The sequence below is a fragment of the Meriones unguiculatus genome, chromosome X, assembly GCF_030254825.1.
Source record: "Meriones unguiculatus strain TT.TT164.6M chromosome X, Bangor_MerUng_6.1, whole genome shotgun sequence".
Taxonomy (NCBI): Eukaryota; Metazoa; Chordata; class Mammalia; order Rodentia; family Muridae; genus Meriones; species Meriones unguiculatus.
Window position 1 is genome coordinate 33,152,572 of NC_083369.1, and position 13,117 is coordinate 33,165,688.

At 40.0% G+C, this 13,117-nt stretch overlaps 1 protein-coding gene across 1 annotated transcript in view; it reads right to left on the reverse strand.

The window, feature by feature from the left end:
- Positions 1-13,117, reverse strand: part of Dgkk (diacylglycerol kinase kappa) — a 148,635-nt gene that overhangs the window by 47,446 nt on the left and 88,072 nt on the right. Inside the window, exons 10-13 of the mRNA XM_060374512.1 lie at positions 12,646-12,754; positions 11,638-11,777; positions 10,778-10,859; positions 8,335-8,426 (exon numbers count right to left, since the gene is read on the reverse strand). Of these exons, the coding sequence (XP_060230495.1) occupies positions 8,335-8,426; positions 10,778-10,859; positions 11,638-11,777; positions 12,646-12,754 (423 nt within the window). The remainder of the gene's footprint in view (positions 1-8,334; positions 8,427-10,777; positions 10,860-11,637; positions 11,778-12,645; positions 12,755-13,117) is intronic.

The window sequence follows — 13,117 nt, forward strand, 5'->3', positions numbered from 1 at the left end:
ACTGCAGGGCACAGTCTTTCAGAGGCCCTCTGTGGTAGGCTCCTGTCCTGTTCTCTGTTTTCTCCTTATTCTGTTGTATATCATCTTTGCTTTTCTGAAATGGGGATTGAGCATTTTAGCCAGAGTCCTCCTTCTTGATTAGTTTCTTTAGGTATGCAGATTTTAGTAGGTTTATCCTATATTATATGTCTAATATCTACTTATGAGTGAGTATATACCCTGTGTGTCTTTCTGCTTCTGAGATACCTCACTCAGTATGATCTTTTCCAGTTCCCACCATTTACCTGCAAATTTCATGATTTCCTTGTTTTTAATTGCTGAATAATATTACACTGTGTAGAAGTACCACAATTTCTGTATCCATTCCTCAGTTGAGGGACATCTGGGTTGCTTCCAGCTTCTGACTATCACAAATAAGCTGCTACAAACATGGTTGAGCAGATGTCCTTGTTGTATACTTGAGCATGTTTTGGATATATGGCTAGGAGTGGTACAGCTGGATCTTGAGGAAGCACTATTCCTAATTGTCTGAGAAATTGCCAGATTGATTTCCAGAGTGGTTGTACAAGTTTACATTCCCACCAGCAATGGAAGAGGGTTCCCCTTTCTCCACATCCTCTCCAGCATGTGCTATCACTTGAGGTTTTAGCCTCGCCATTCTGATGGGTGTAAGGTGAAATCTCAGGGTTTTTTTCTATTTCATTTCCCTGATGACTAAGGATGTTGAGCATTTCTTTAATGGTGTTTTTCGGCCATTTGATATTCCTCTATTGACAATTCTCTGTTTAGCTCTGTACCCCATTTTTAAATGGGATTATTTGATTTGTTGCTATTTAACTTCTTGAGTTCTTTATATATACTGGATATCAACCCTCTGTCAGATAGAGAGTTGGTGAAGATCCTTTCCCACTCTGTAGGCTCTCATTCTGTTCTGATGACAGTGTCCTTTGCTTTACAGAAGCTTTTCAGTTTCATGAGGTCCCATTTATTGATTGTTGCTCTTAGAGCCCGTGCTGTTGGTGTTCTCTTCAGGAAGTTGTCTCCTGTGCCAATGAGTTCAAGGCTCTTTCCCACTTTTTCTTCTAACAGGTTTAGTGTGTCTATTTTTTTATTTTGGTCTTTGATCCACTTGGACTTTAGTTATGTTCAGGGTGTTAAGTACAGATCTATTTGCATTTTTCTACATGTAGACATCCAGTTCGACAAGCACAATTTGTTGAAAATGCTCTTTTTTTTCCATTGAATGGTTTTGGCTTCTTTGTCAAAAATCAAGTGTCCGTAGGTGTGTGGATTTATGTCAGGGTCTTCTATTCCATTCCATTGATCCACCAGCCGGTTTCTATGCCAGTACCATACAGTTTTTAGTATTGCTGCTCTATAGTAGAGCTTGAGATCAGGGATGGAGATACCTCCAGAAGATCTTTTATTGTAGAGAATTGTTTTAGCAATTCTGAATTTCTTGTTATTCCATATAAAGTTAAGAATTTTTCTTTCAATGTCTATAAAGAATTGTGCTGGTAATTTGATGGGAATTGCATTGAATCTGTAGATTGCTTTTGGTAAGATAGCCATTTTTACTATATAAATCAAGCCATGAGCATGGAGATCTTTCCATCTTCTTCTAACTCTTTCTTTAGAGAATGGAATTTTTTTTTTTTTCATATAAGTCTTTGACTTGGTTAGGTTCACACCAAGGTACTTTATGTTCTTTTGGGAAGGGTGTTGTTTCCCTAGTTTCTTTCTCAGACCTTTTGTCTTTTGTATACAGGAGGGCTACTGTATTTTTTTTTTTTAGTTAATTTTGTATCCAGCCACCTTGATAAAGGTTTTTGTCAGCTGTAGGAGTTCCCTGGTAGAATTTTTGGGGTCACTCAGTTATACTATCATATCATCTGCAAATAGTGATACTTTGACTTCTTCCTTTCTGAACTGAATCCCCGTGATCTCCTTTAATTGTCTTATTGCTCTAGCAAATAGTTCAACAACTGTGTTGAAGAGACAAGGAGAGAGTGGGCAGCCTTGTCTTGTCTCTGATTTCAGTGCTATTGATTTAAGTTTCTCTTCATTGAGTTTGATGTTGGCTATAGGTTTGCTGTATATTCCCTTTACTATGTTTAGGTATGTGCCTTGTATCCCTGATCTCTCCAAGACTTTAAACATGAATGGATGTTGGATTTCGTTAAATGTTTTTTTCAGCTTCTAAGGAGATAATCATGTGGTTTTTCTCCTTCAATTTGTTTATATGGTGGATCACATTGATGGATTTCCATATACTGAACCATACCTGTATGCCTGGGATGAAGCCAACTTGGTCACAGTGAATGCTATTCTTGATGTGTTCTTGTATTTGGTTTGCAAGTATTTTGTTGATTATTTTTGCATCAATGCTCATAAGGGAGATTGGCCTGAAATTCTCTCTCTCTCTCTCTCTTTTTTTTTTTTTTTGGTTGGGTCTTTGTGAGGTTTAGGTACCGAGGTGACTGTGGCTTCATAAAATGAGTTTGGTAGTGTTCCTTCTGTTTCTATTTTGTGGAATAGTTTGAAGAGAATTGGAGTTAGCTCTTCTTTGAAGGTCTGGTAGAGTTCTGCGCTGAAACCACCTGGGCTTTTTTTTTTTTTTTTTTTTTTTTTTGCATGGGAAACTTTTGATGACCGCTTCTACATCCTTAGGAGATATAGAACTGTTTAACTGATTTACATGGTCTTGATTCAGGCAAGTTGAATCAATCAAGAAAATTGTCCATTTCATTTAGATTTTCAAACTTTGTGGTGTATAGGGTTTTGAGGTAAGACCTAATGATTGTGTAGATTTCTTCATTGTCTGTCGTTACATCCTCCTTTTTATTTCTGATTCTGTTGATTTGGATAGTGTCTCTCTGCCTTTTAGTTAGTTTGGCTAAGGACAAAATATATTTTAACAAAATCATAGAAGAAGAATTTCCAAAATTAAAGAGATGCTCATTCAGGTACAAGAAGCCTAATGGCACTCAAAATGGACAGGACAGAAAAGAAATTCCCCATAACATATTATAGTTAAAACATTCAAAACAGAATAAAGAGCCTGCTGCAATCAGGGACTACCAGGTGAGACCCCTATATCCCAGCCTCCTGCCTGCTGACTCCCCTGGACAAGCTCAGCAGCAGTGAGCTACACCTTGTGTATTTCCTTGTGCATTCCCTCTTCTGGCCCAGAACTCTACCTATATTTTCAGAGGCTGGCTGCCATAAGGGAACATCAGGTAAGAACACCTTCTCCCCTAATTCCCTGCCTGTTGTGTGTCTCCCCACAAACCCAGCAGTGGTGAATCTTGCCCTATCACCAGTGTACTCCATTTTTGGCCCACAGCTCTGCTTGCATCCCTGGAAATTTGCTGCCACCCAGGCGTCTATAGGAGTGACCCTAGCTGAGACTCCTAGCAGTGAGGGATATGGAGCCTGAAGTGGCCACCTCAGGTAGCCAGGTGGAACTTCAAGTGGAGGGAGGATGACTCCAACCCTCCCATAATACCTTCTACCCAGTCAACAAATGACTGGTCCCATTTGAGTCCCATGCCATGAGAGAACCCACCCCTGACACTAGTAACAATATTCTGCTATACTTGCAGACAGGAGGCTAGCATAATTGTCATCTGAGTGTGTTTCTCTAGCAGCTGATGAAAACAGATTCAGAGACCCACAGCCAAACATTAGTCAGAGCTCTGGTAGTCTTATGGAAGAGCGAGAGGAAAAATTGAAAGACAGAAAATGATCAAGGACACTGCAAGAACACCTACAAAATCAACTAACTTGGACCCATATGGCCTCGCAGAGACAGAACCACCAACCAGAGAGTGTCCATGAGATGAACCTAGGCCCTGACACATATGTAACAGATGTACAGCTTAGTCCTTATGTGAGAGCCCTAACAGCAGTAGCAGGGGCTGCCTATGACTCTCTTGCCTGCCCCTGGATCCCTTTCCTCTAACTGGACTGCCTTGTCTAGCCTCGGTAGAAAAAGATGTACCCAGTCCTACTTTATATGCTAAGACATGTTAATATCCAGGGGAGGGCTCCATATCTATGAAAAGAGAGGAGGCATAGAGCAAGGAGAGAGGATATGAGAGGAAGGGACTGGGAGGAGAGGAGGAAGTGGAAGTTCCAGTCAGAGTGTAAAGTAAATAAATAAATTAATTAAGAAAATAACAGAATAAAGGATATTTAAAGTGTATCTGCAAGAGAGAAAGGTCAAGGCACTTATAAAAGTGGGATCATCAGAATAGTACCTGATTATTTGACATTTAAAGCCAGGAGTGCCTGGAAATGTATCCCAAGGTGTAAAAGATCAAAACTGTCATCCTTATTATAACTACCAAAACTATCTATTAAAATTGAGGGGGGAAATGAAAGTATTCTATGATAAAAAACATATTGAACAAATTTTTAATCACTAAACTGACTCGACAGAGGATATTGGAAGGAATAATTTGCTCTAAACAAAAGAGTAAACATACTAAAGAGGTCACAGGGAATAAACAATACTGGGATCAAAAGAAGTCTAAGTAAACATCACAAAATACACAAAAGATAGGAATTTACACATATTACAATAATAACTACATATTAATTGTCTTAATCACCCAATAAAAAGACAACAGAGTAACAGATTCACTAATAAATTAGGATAATCATTTTCATGCATCCAAGAAATACACCTGAAATACACCTATCAACAACAAACATTATCTTAGGGTACACTGTGTCTGACGGGCAGGACAGCAGTCACTGCACAGCAACCAACAGATGGAACTCCAGCCATTGTGTTTCCAGGTGAGAGGAAAGCCCATGGTGTGGGAAGCAATGGGTCCATTCTCTGGTCACCCAGCTAAACCCCAGAAGAGTTCCCTAGTTCCTGCAGGCGATTGGTCACAAACCCAGAGCCACACACCTGCATGCTCTGATCACCATCCCAGACTGAACTGTGAGCACTACAACACCAGAGACTGGCTTTTCTAGTCAAGATAAATCCCCACAGTGAAGGAAACATCAGTTCTCTCCTCAGGTCACTCAGCCGAACCCACCCACACACCCAAAACGTTCTCAGGAAAAGTTCCTGGGTTACTGCAGGCGCCCAGTCACCAGAGCAGTGCTATCTGCTTGTGCCTGTGTGCTCTACTCATCATCCTAGGCTGAACTGTGTACCCCAAAACACCACAGACTGAGTCTCCCTATTTGGAGGAAACCCCATGGTGAGAGAAACATCAGGCCTGACCTTAAGACACCCAGCTAATCCTTGGAAAAGTTCCTGGATTCCCACAGGCTCCAGGCTCTAGCCTCCTGCCACACCCAGGACTGATGACCTCACCTGCCACTGATTACTGCTTGGGTACTGGGGCACAGAGCTCCAATCACAGACCTACAGAAGCCAGGGATACATGAGATCAACCCCCAGACATTGCTCCAAGGTGCAGCCTGTCTCCCTAGCTAAACTGACCAAACCACAGGGCTCTCTGGTTCTTCAAGAGGGCTGAGCCCAGCAAACACAGTGTAAGAGCAACAGCAGCAGGTCACTAAATTCAGAGCAAGAAATCCAGTGCAGGGCAGCTGGTTCCAGGACTTCTCCTGGTGAGAGGAGAGCCCCCCTGACTACCAACGACCACAGTTATCACACAGGTCCATACACCTGAGGTGAGCTGTGACAATTCCTGAGAAGCACCAGGCATTCAGTGACCATACACAAAAAGCTGAGGAGGCCTCCTTCAGGAACAACCATCTTCCTGCCAAGGGGATTCTCTCCACCCCAGGATTCCAGGAGGTACCAGAAACTAACAGCTAACACCTGAGATAGCCAAATGAGTAGATGCCAGGATAATAGCACAACCAACAAAAGCCAAACCAATATACATCTCCAGAACTCAGTTATCCAGAAGCAAGTAGCCCTAGACACCTTATCATAAGTGAAATTCAAGAAGACGACCTTACATCTATGCTTATGAAGAGGATAGTGAAGGAAACAAACAAAATGCTTAAAGAAATAGAGGAAGATAAAGTCAAACAGATTAGGGCCATCCATAAAGAAATAGAGGAAGGTAAATTCAAACATATTTTGGTCATCCATAAAGAAATACAGGAAGATGCAGCCAAACAGTTTGTGGCCTTCAGAGAGGAAATAATTAAATCACTGAAAGAAATAAAAGAAACAGAGAAATGTTCAAACAAACAGGTGAAAGAATTGACGGAAAAGCAGGAAAATACAGTCAGACAGGTGAAGAAAATCAACATAATGGTTGAAGATCTGAAAACAGAATTGGAAAAATTAAAGAAAACACAGAGAGAGGAAATCATGGAGGGGAAGAACTTAGGGAAGAAAACAGGAACTACAGAGGTAAGCATAACCAACAGACTACAAGAGATGGAAGAAAGAATCTTAGGGGTGGAAGATACAATGGAAGAAATTGATGTATCTGTCAAAGAAAATGTTAAATCTAAAAAAAATTCCTGACACAAACCATCCAAGACAACATGAAAAGAATAATAAAATAGAGGAAAAAGAAGATTCCTGTATCCATAGTCCAGAAAATATTTTCAACAAAATCATAGAAGAAAATTTCCCACTTTAAAGGAGAGGCCTATAAGCATACAAGAGATCTACACAATACCTAATAAATTAGACCAGAAAAGAAAATCATCCCACCACATAATAATCAAAAGAGTAAGTGTACAGAAAAAAGAAAACATACTAAAAGCTGCAAGGGAAAAAGTCCAAATAACATATAATGGCAAACCAATTGGAATCACACCTGACTTCTCAGTAGAGACTATGAAAGCCAGAAGTGCCTGGACAGATATCATGCAAAACCTAAGAGAACACGGATTCAGCCCAGGCTACAATACCCAGCAAAACTCTCAATCATCATAGATGGAGAAAACAAGATATTCAACCACAAAACCAAATTTAAACAATACCTGTCCACAAATTCAGCCTTACAGAAGATACTAAAAGGAAAAATACAACCTAATCTTAAGCTGTACTATAGAGCAACAATACTAAAAACTGTATGGAACTGGTATAGAAACCGGCTGGTGGATGAATGGAATCGAATAGAAGACCCTGAAATAAATCCATACACTTATGTTCACCTGATTTTTGACAAAGATGCCAAAACTATGCAATGGAAAAAAGATAGCATCTTCAACAAATGGTGCTGGTCTAACTGGATGTCTACATGGAGAAAAATGCAAATAGATCCATACTTATCTTCCTGCAAAAAACTAAAGTCCAAGTGGATCAAAGACCTCAATAAAAAACCAGACCCACTAAACCTATTAGAAGAAAAAGTGAGGAAGAGCCTTGAACTCATTGGCACAGGAGACAACTTCCTGAAGAGAACACCAACAGCACAGGCTCTAAGAGCAACAATCAATAAATGGGACCTCATGAAACTGAAAAGGTTCTGTAAAGCAAAGGGCACTGTCATCGGAACAAAAACGACAGCCTACAGACTTGGAAAGGATCTTCACCAACCCTATATCTGATCGAGGGCTAATAACCAGTATATATGAAGAACTCAAGAAGTTTAAAAGCAGCAAATCAAGTATTAACTAAATTTAGTAGGTTATCAAAAAATAAAGACATATATTTGGGGTAGTATTGGGAGGACCTGAGGGTCTATGGAGGGGGAAATGGGGGTCTTATTATATTTCTTTGTGTGCATACCTGTATGAAAATTTCAAAAATAAAATTTAATGAGAAAAATCCTGATGTATGGACAAGAAATGGTTCCCAAGACATGGTGTTAAGTGAATCATACATTTTATACAAAAAAATGCAGGTTATATGCTACTGCCTGTTTTAAACTGTTGCTAAAATTTGGGAATAATTAAGTTACGGGTATGCAAAGTCACAGAGAGGAGTTTTGACCTTGACATGGATGCTTAGGGTATATAACCCATAAGAATGAACAGATTTTACATTGACAAAAAATACAAATTTAAAAATAAAAAGCGAGCAAGAAGGCACTAGCAAGCACCGAAGAGACCTTCTCCAGTGCCAGAAATAGAAAATAAGGTGTCTGCACTGTTGGATTATCTAGAATATTGTGTGTCCCGTCTGTAGCCTTCTCTCCATTACCTCCTTACAATTCTATGTTTTGAGCAGCACGACTCCTCACTCCAGTCTCATTTTTTTTTCCCCTTAAACTTTTCACTCAGGAAAATTGAGTTAAGTGACAATGAGCAGAAAAGATAAACGCATACTCTCCTTGGCCTTGAAACCCCAGGCTGTCAAAGTGAGCCCCATATATCACTTCAGAACAGCCTAAGATAGCCCCAAAGGATGAGAACAAAAGGAAGACTGACCGAGTGGCGATGATCATCTCAGTGGGATACTCGGCCTTCAGGATTTTGTTCAACTCAGTGGTCGCAGACTCTAAGTGCTGGATGGCAGCAGCCTAGGGGGAAACAGAGTGTTCAGTCTCAAAAGCTCGGCGCTGGGAGGTAGCATGCTCCACTGACCCGCTCCACGCCGCCAGTCTCATCACTTCCTTCTCACTCTTTACCAGAAACTCAGCTCTGCCTTTCTGGACATAAACTCAAAGAATTGAGTTTCTCAAAGCTACCTAAGGATGATCTGGGATCTAAAAATCTTTCTGAAAACAAGAGACACCACGAAAAAAATCTCATTATGTAAAAAGTAAATAATAGATCTGTGATTCTGATTAATAACTTTGCAATACTAGAAAGTTACTTTTTAAGTAAGTTTACTAACAATACAACTTCCCCTCTATATAGTACAGAGTATGTGACTGGCTGTGTTCTAAGTTATATGTATATATCACCTTATGTACTCTCAATATCTATCCTGAGACATAACGATTACTTATGTGCCTATTTCACAGAAGAGAAAAAACCCAGGCACAGGAAAGGAATCATTATGTAGCAGAACTTAGATTCGATTCCAGGTAATCTTTGACTCTTGAGTCTGTGTTCCTAATTACAAGTTCTATTCTTTGCTATCACTGCCAAGTTCAAACATCTCCACCTATAAATCCTAGCTTGTGTTTAGACCCTCTCGGTGTGTTCCAAGTCTGTCCAGTCCTCTTTACTTCTGTTATCAATTCACAAATCTAAATCGCCATCATCTCTAGTCTGACTAATGATGTCCGCATCTCCCAAGTTTTTCCCCTGTCTCTGATCTTTAGTTCTGAGTCACCTTCTCATGTACCGTGGGCTCAATGATAGGAAGTTGTTTGGTTATGATATGATATAATATAATATAATATAATATAATATAATATAACATAATATAATATATGTTATAATATAATATAATGAGATGTTAATGGTAGACATTCCTGTTTCAACTTCCCAGTATTGTTTGGAAGTTTGTATAATGAGGTAAGACAGAACAAAAAAAAGACTCAGGCTGGGGAGATGGCTCAGTTGGTAAAGAACTTGAATAGAAAGAATTAGGACCAGAGTTTGTCTCCCCACGACCCATATAAAAAGCCCAGCACAATGGTATACAGCTGTAACATCACTGATTGTGAGATAGAAGGCAGAGACCTGCAGCTCCATGGAATCTTGTCAGCTAGCTAGCCTTGCTTACACTGTGACATTCCAGGCCCATGAGAGATCCTATGTCTGTAATGAAAAGGTGGAAGGTGCCTAAGGGCTCATATCAAGGGTCGTCCTCTGGCCTCTAACCACACTGTGTGCTGTGTACATGTATACCTATCTCACATACATGCAAAAAAAAAAATCCGCCAAACTCTTCTAGAATTTTCATTGTTCTTAGAATAAAAGTTCAAATTTCCTACCATGCTTTACTCGCCTTTTCTGGATTGGTCCCTGTTCATTTTTTCACTCTCTCATTTTGTATGTTCCAGCCCTGGCTGCCATGCCCTGAACACTATGAATGTGTTCTTGTTCTACTATTATTACACAACCTTTCTTGTCTTTGGAACAGTATAATAACAGGCCTTGTGGTGGTTTGAATAAGAATGTCCCCATAGGTTCATATATTTAAATGCTTAGGAAGTGGCACTATTTGAAAGATTTAGGAGGTGTGGCCTTGTTAGAAGAGGTATGTCACTGGTGATAGGCTTTGGGGTTTCAAAAGTCCAAGTCAGTCCCATCCTCTCTCTCTGTCTCTTTCTCTCTCTCCCTGCTGCCTGCAGATCTGGATGTAGAATTCTCAGCTACCATGCCTGCCTATGTGCCACCATGCTTCCTGCCATGATGATAATGGACTAAGTCTCTGAAACTGTAAGCCAGCCTCAATGAAGTTGCCTTGGGTCATGGCATCTCTTCACAGCAATGGAATCCTGACTGAGACAGATATTCTTTGTCCTTTTCTCTTTCTTACTGCTATTCCTTGAGTCTTTACTGAAATGACACTCATTCTGGATGTTTTCCATAACACCTCAAAAAGTGACATACAGTATACATAAGTACTTTATTAAAACTTTACCTTTTCTTCCTCTATATAAACTCTGGGCCCTACAACAAGTAGCCTTCTTCTTTATCCACTAGTGTATAAGAACATTTCCTACTACTGTGCCTCACATATAGTAGTTATGCTGTAAATATTTTTGAATGAATTAATGAATAAATAACTAAAATTACTTATATCCCGAATGCCTACATATTTGTAGCAAATAGCTGCTGACTCATGTCTCTAGTTCTTAGAGATCTCGTGAGATCAAGTCCATGGAAATACTACATGCCCATTCTAGGCTTTGCCTAGCATTTCACTTGTGATAAAATTGTTGCTCTGAAAAAATAGCTGAAAAATAATCACCTCAAATCTTGGTATATCCATCTCCACCTGTCCTTTCAGCAGTGGTGTTTGTCTGGGGGTCTCACGGATCATCACACTCCATCTACAATAAAATTTAAACACAAATGTTAATTTGTCTCTGTTAATTACAAGTGAAATCAATGCTTCATAGTTACAAGAAATTTCAAAATGTTCATGTTTTTGGGGATGTGGGCTACGGGATATGCTCAGTCAATATATCCAATCTTACAGTATACACAAGAAAAAGAAAAAAATTCTGCTTCATGACATCCTTAGGTTAGTTTGATGGAAGGAATATTTTTCTCAGGACTCTCAGAAATCAACCAGATGTAGCATCATGAGCATCAGAAACACTTTAATGAAATACTTATACCAGATATATTGAATAAGAATTTTTGCTATGGTTCAAGATTTCTATCTTGAAAACACACACCTTACTACAAAAGTTTTGTATGTCAGGATATAGGATGACATTTTCTCTATTCTATGGAATGGAGAAAATATATACCAGTTGTTGCTGAATCCCTGCCCCTACTCTTTTTTAAAGGTTCTCTGGGAGCCCGATAATACTATAGATTCTTACACAAGAATAAGCATACTTCTACTGGACCAGTGACTGAAGGACACTGAGCAAACCTTTGAAATGCATCCAGGAAGCCCCTGCTCTAGGGTCTTTGAGAAGGTGGGAAGAGGAACTTCCTCAACATTTGAGGGAATTATGGCTTTCTGGTTTCTCAATAGACAATCTCTTCCAAGTAAGGCTGCACTGACACCACAAGAGAAGTGGTACTGCAGAGCGGGCTGGGCTCCAGAGATGATATAAATGGAAGAGGCACAAAGACAGCCTTTTGGCCACTCACCTGTCTAAAATCCTCACGTGAGCCTGGTCTACTCTGTTGAGAATATCCAGGAGTGATTTGTTTTTGTTCCAGAATGCTCCCCAGCCAAGGACACGTGCCAGATCATTACCAGTTCCAAGTGGGATGACTGCCAGCTGACACTGAAAAACAAAAAGAGATATTCTTTTGAGACAGACCTTCCAACATGTTTTACTCAATGAACGACTCTGAGGATGCTCTTTTGGAAGGAATAAGCCTTACAGCCAGTGGCTTTAAAGAATTTCTCTCTAGAAAGTGTAGTAAGAGGGTATTTGGAGTTGGATGATATTTTCTCAAAAGAATTGGACACCATTTTTTTTCTTTATTAGTTACACTTTATTCACTTTGTATCCCCCCTGTGGTTCCCTCCCTCCTCCCGTCCCAATCCCTTTCTTCCTCCACCCTCTGCATGCATGCCCCTCCCCAAGTCCACTGATAGGGGAGGTCTTCTTTGACTAGGATCAGAAAGAAGGAAAAGAAGACCTCCCCTATCAGTGGACACCATTCTTAATAATAATAATCTACTCAGTAAAGGACAGTGTCTGGGCTATGCCAAAACTCACAGACATAGCTATAAATGAAGCATATAACTATCATTTCTACTTGATGTGGCCTAACGGGGGGGGGATGTCTATAGAGACAAAGATTCTGGATGCAGAAGAACAAGGGGCTGCCTAGAGATGGAGAAAGTTTATTCCCCTCTAGAGACTCAGAAAAGAAAATCATTACCCTCACAAGGAAAAGTAAATTGGATATTTTTCTCTTTACTTTGAAATCTAGAGAATGCTCATTTTTTATGTCCATTCCTTTGTTCCTCCTTCATCCAGATTCAACTAGAGAATAGTCTTAAGAGAGTATGTTTAGATTGATCACATTAACAATTAAGCTTGTGGAAGACATGCTTAGAGATAGACCTGGGACTTCTTATGATAGTCAGTTCTACATCCCCCTACTCTAGCAACAGTTAAGTTAACATAGCCAGGGACTTACCCTATCGTGCAAATCAAAGGCATCAATCGTAGACAAGACCCAGCTTACACTGCCATCTCCACCACAAACCAGAACACGAAAACGAGCAAAGTTCTTGAACATAGCAATGCTACAAGAAAGGAGGAAAATAAAATAATTGTTGTGAGTAGCTGGAATTTATAACTATTCCTTACAGTATGTGAAGACCTAATATCCTTGCTTTAGTATCTTTCTAACAAGGCCATCAGCCTTCCCTTTGCATTAGCCTCTGCCTCTGTATGTATTTGTTTTGGGGGAGGGGCTTGGTTTTTTGAGACAGGGTTTCTCTGTGTAGTCTTGGCTTTCCTGGACTCACTTTGTAGACCAAGTTGACCTCAAACTCAAAGAGATCCACCTGCTTCTGCCTCTCTGAGTACTGGGATCTAAGGTGTGCGCCACCACACCCAACTCTCTGTGTATAACTGTGACAATAACTTCACAAGGCAATCTTAGA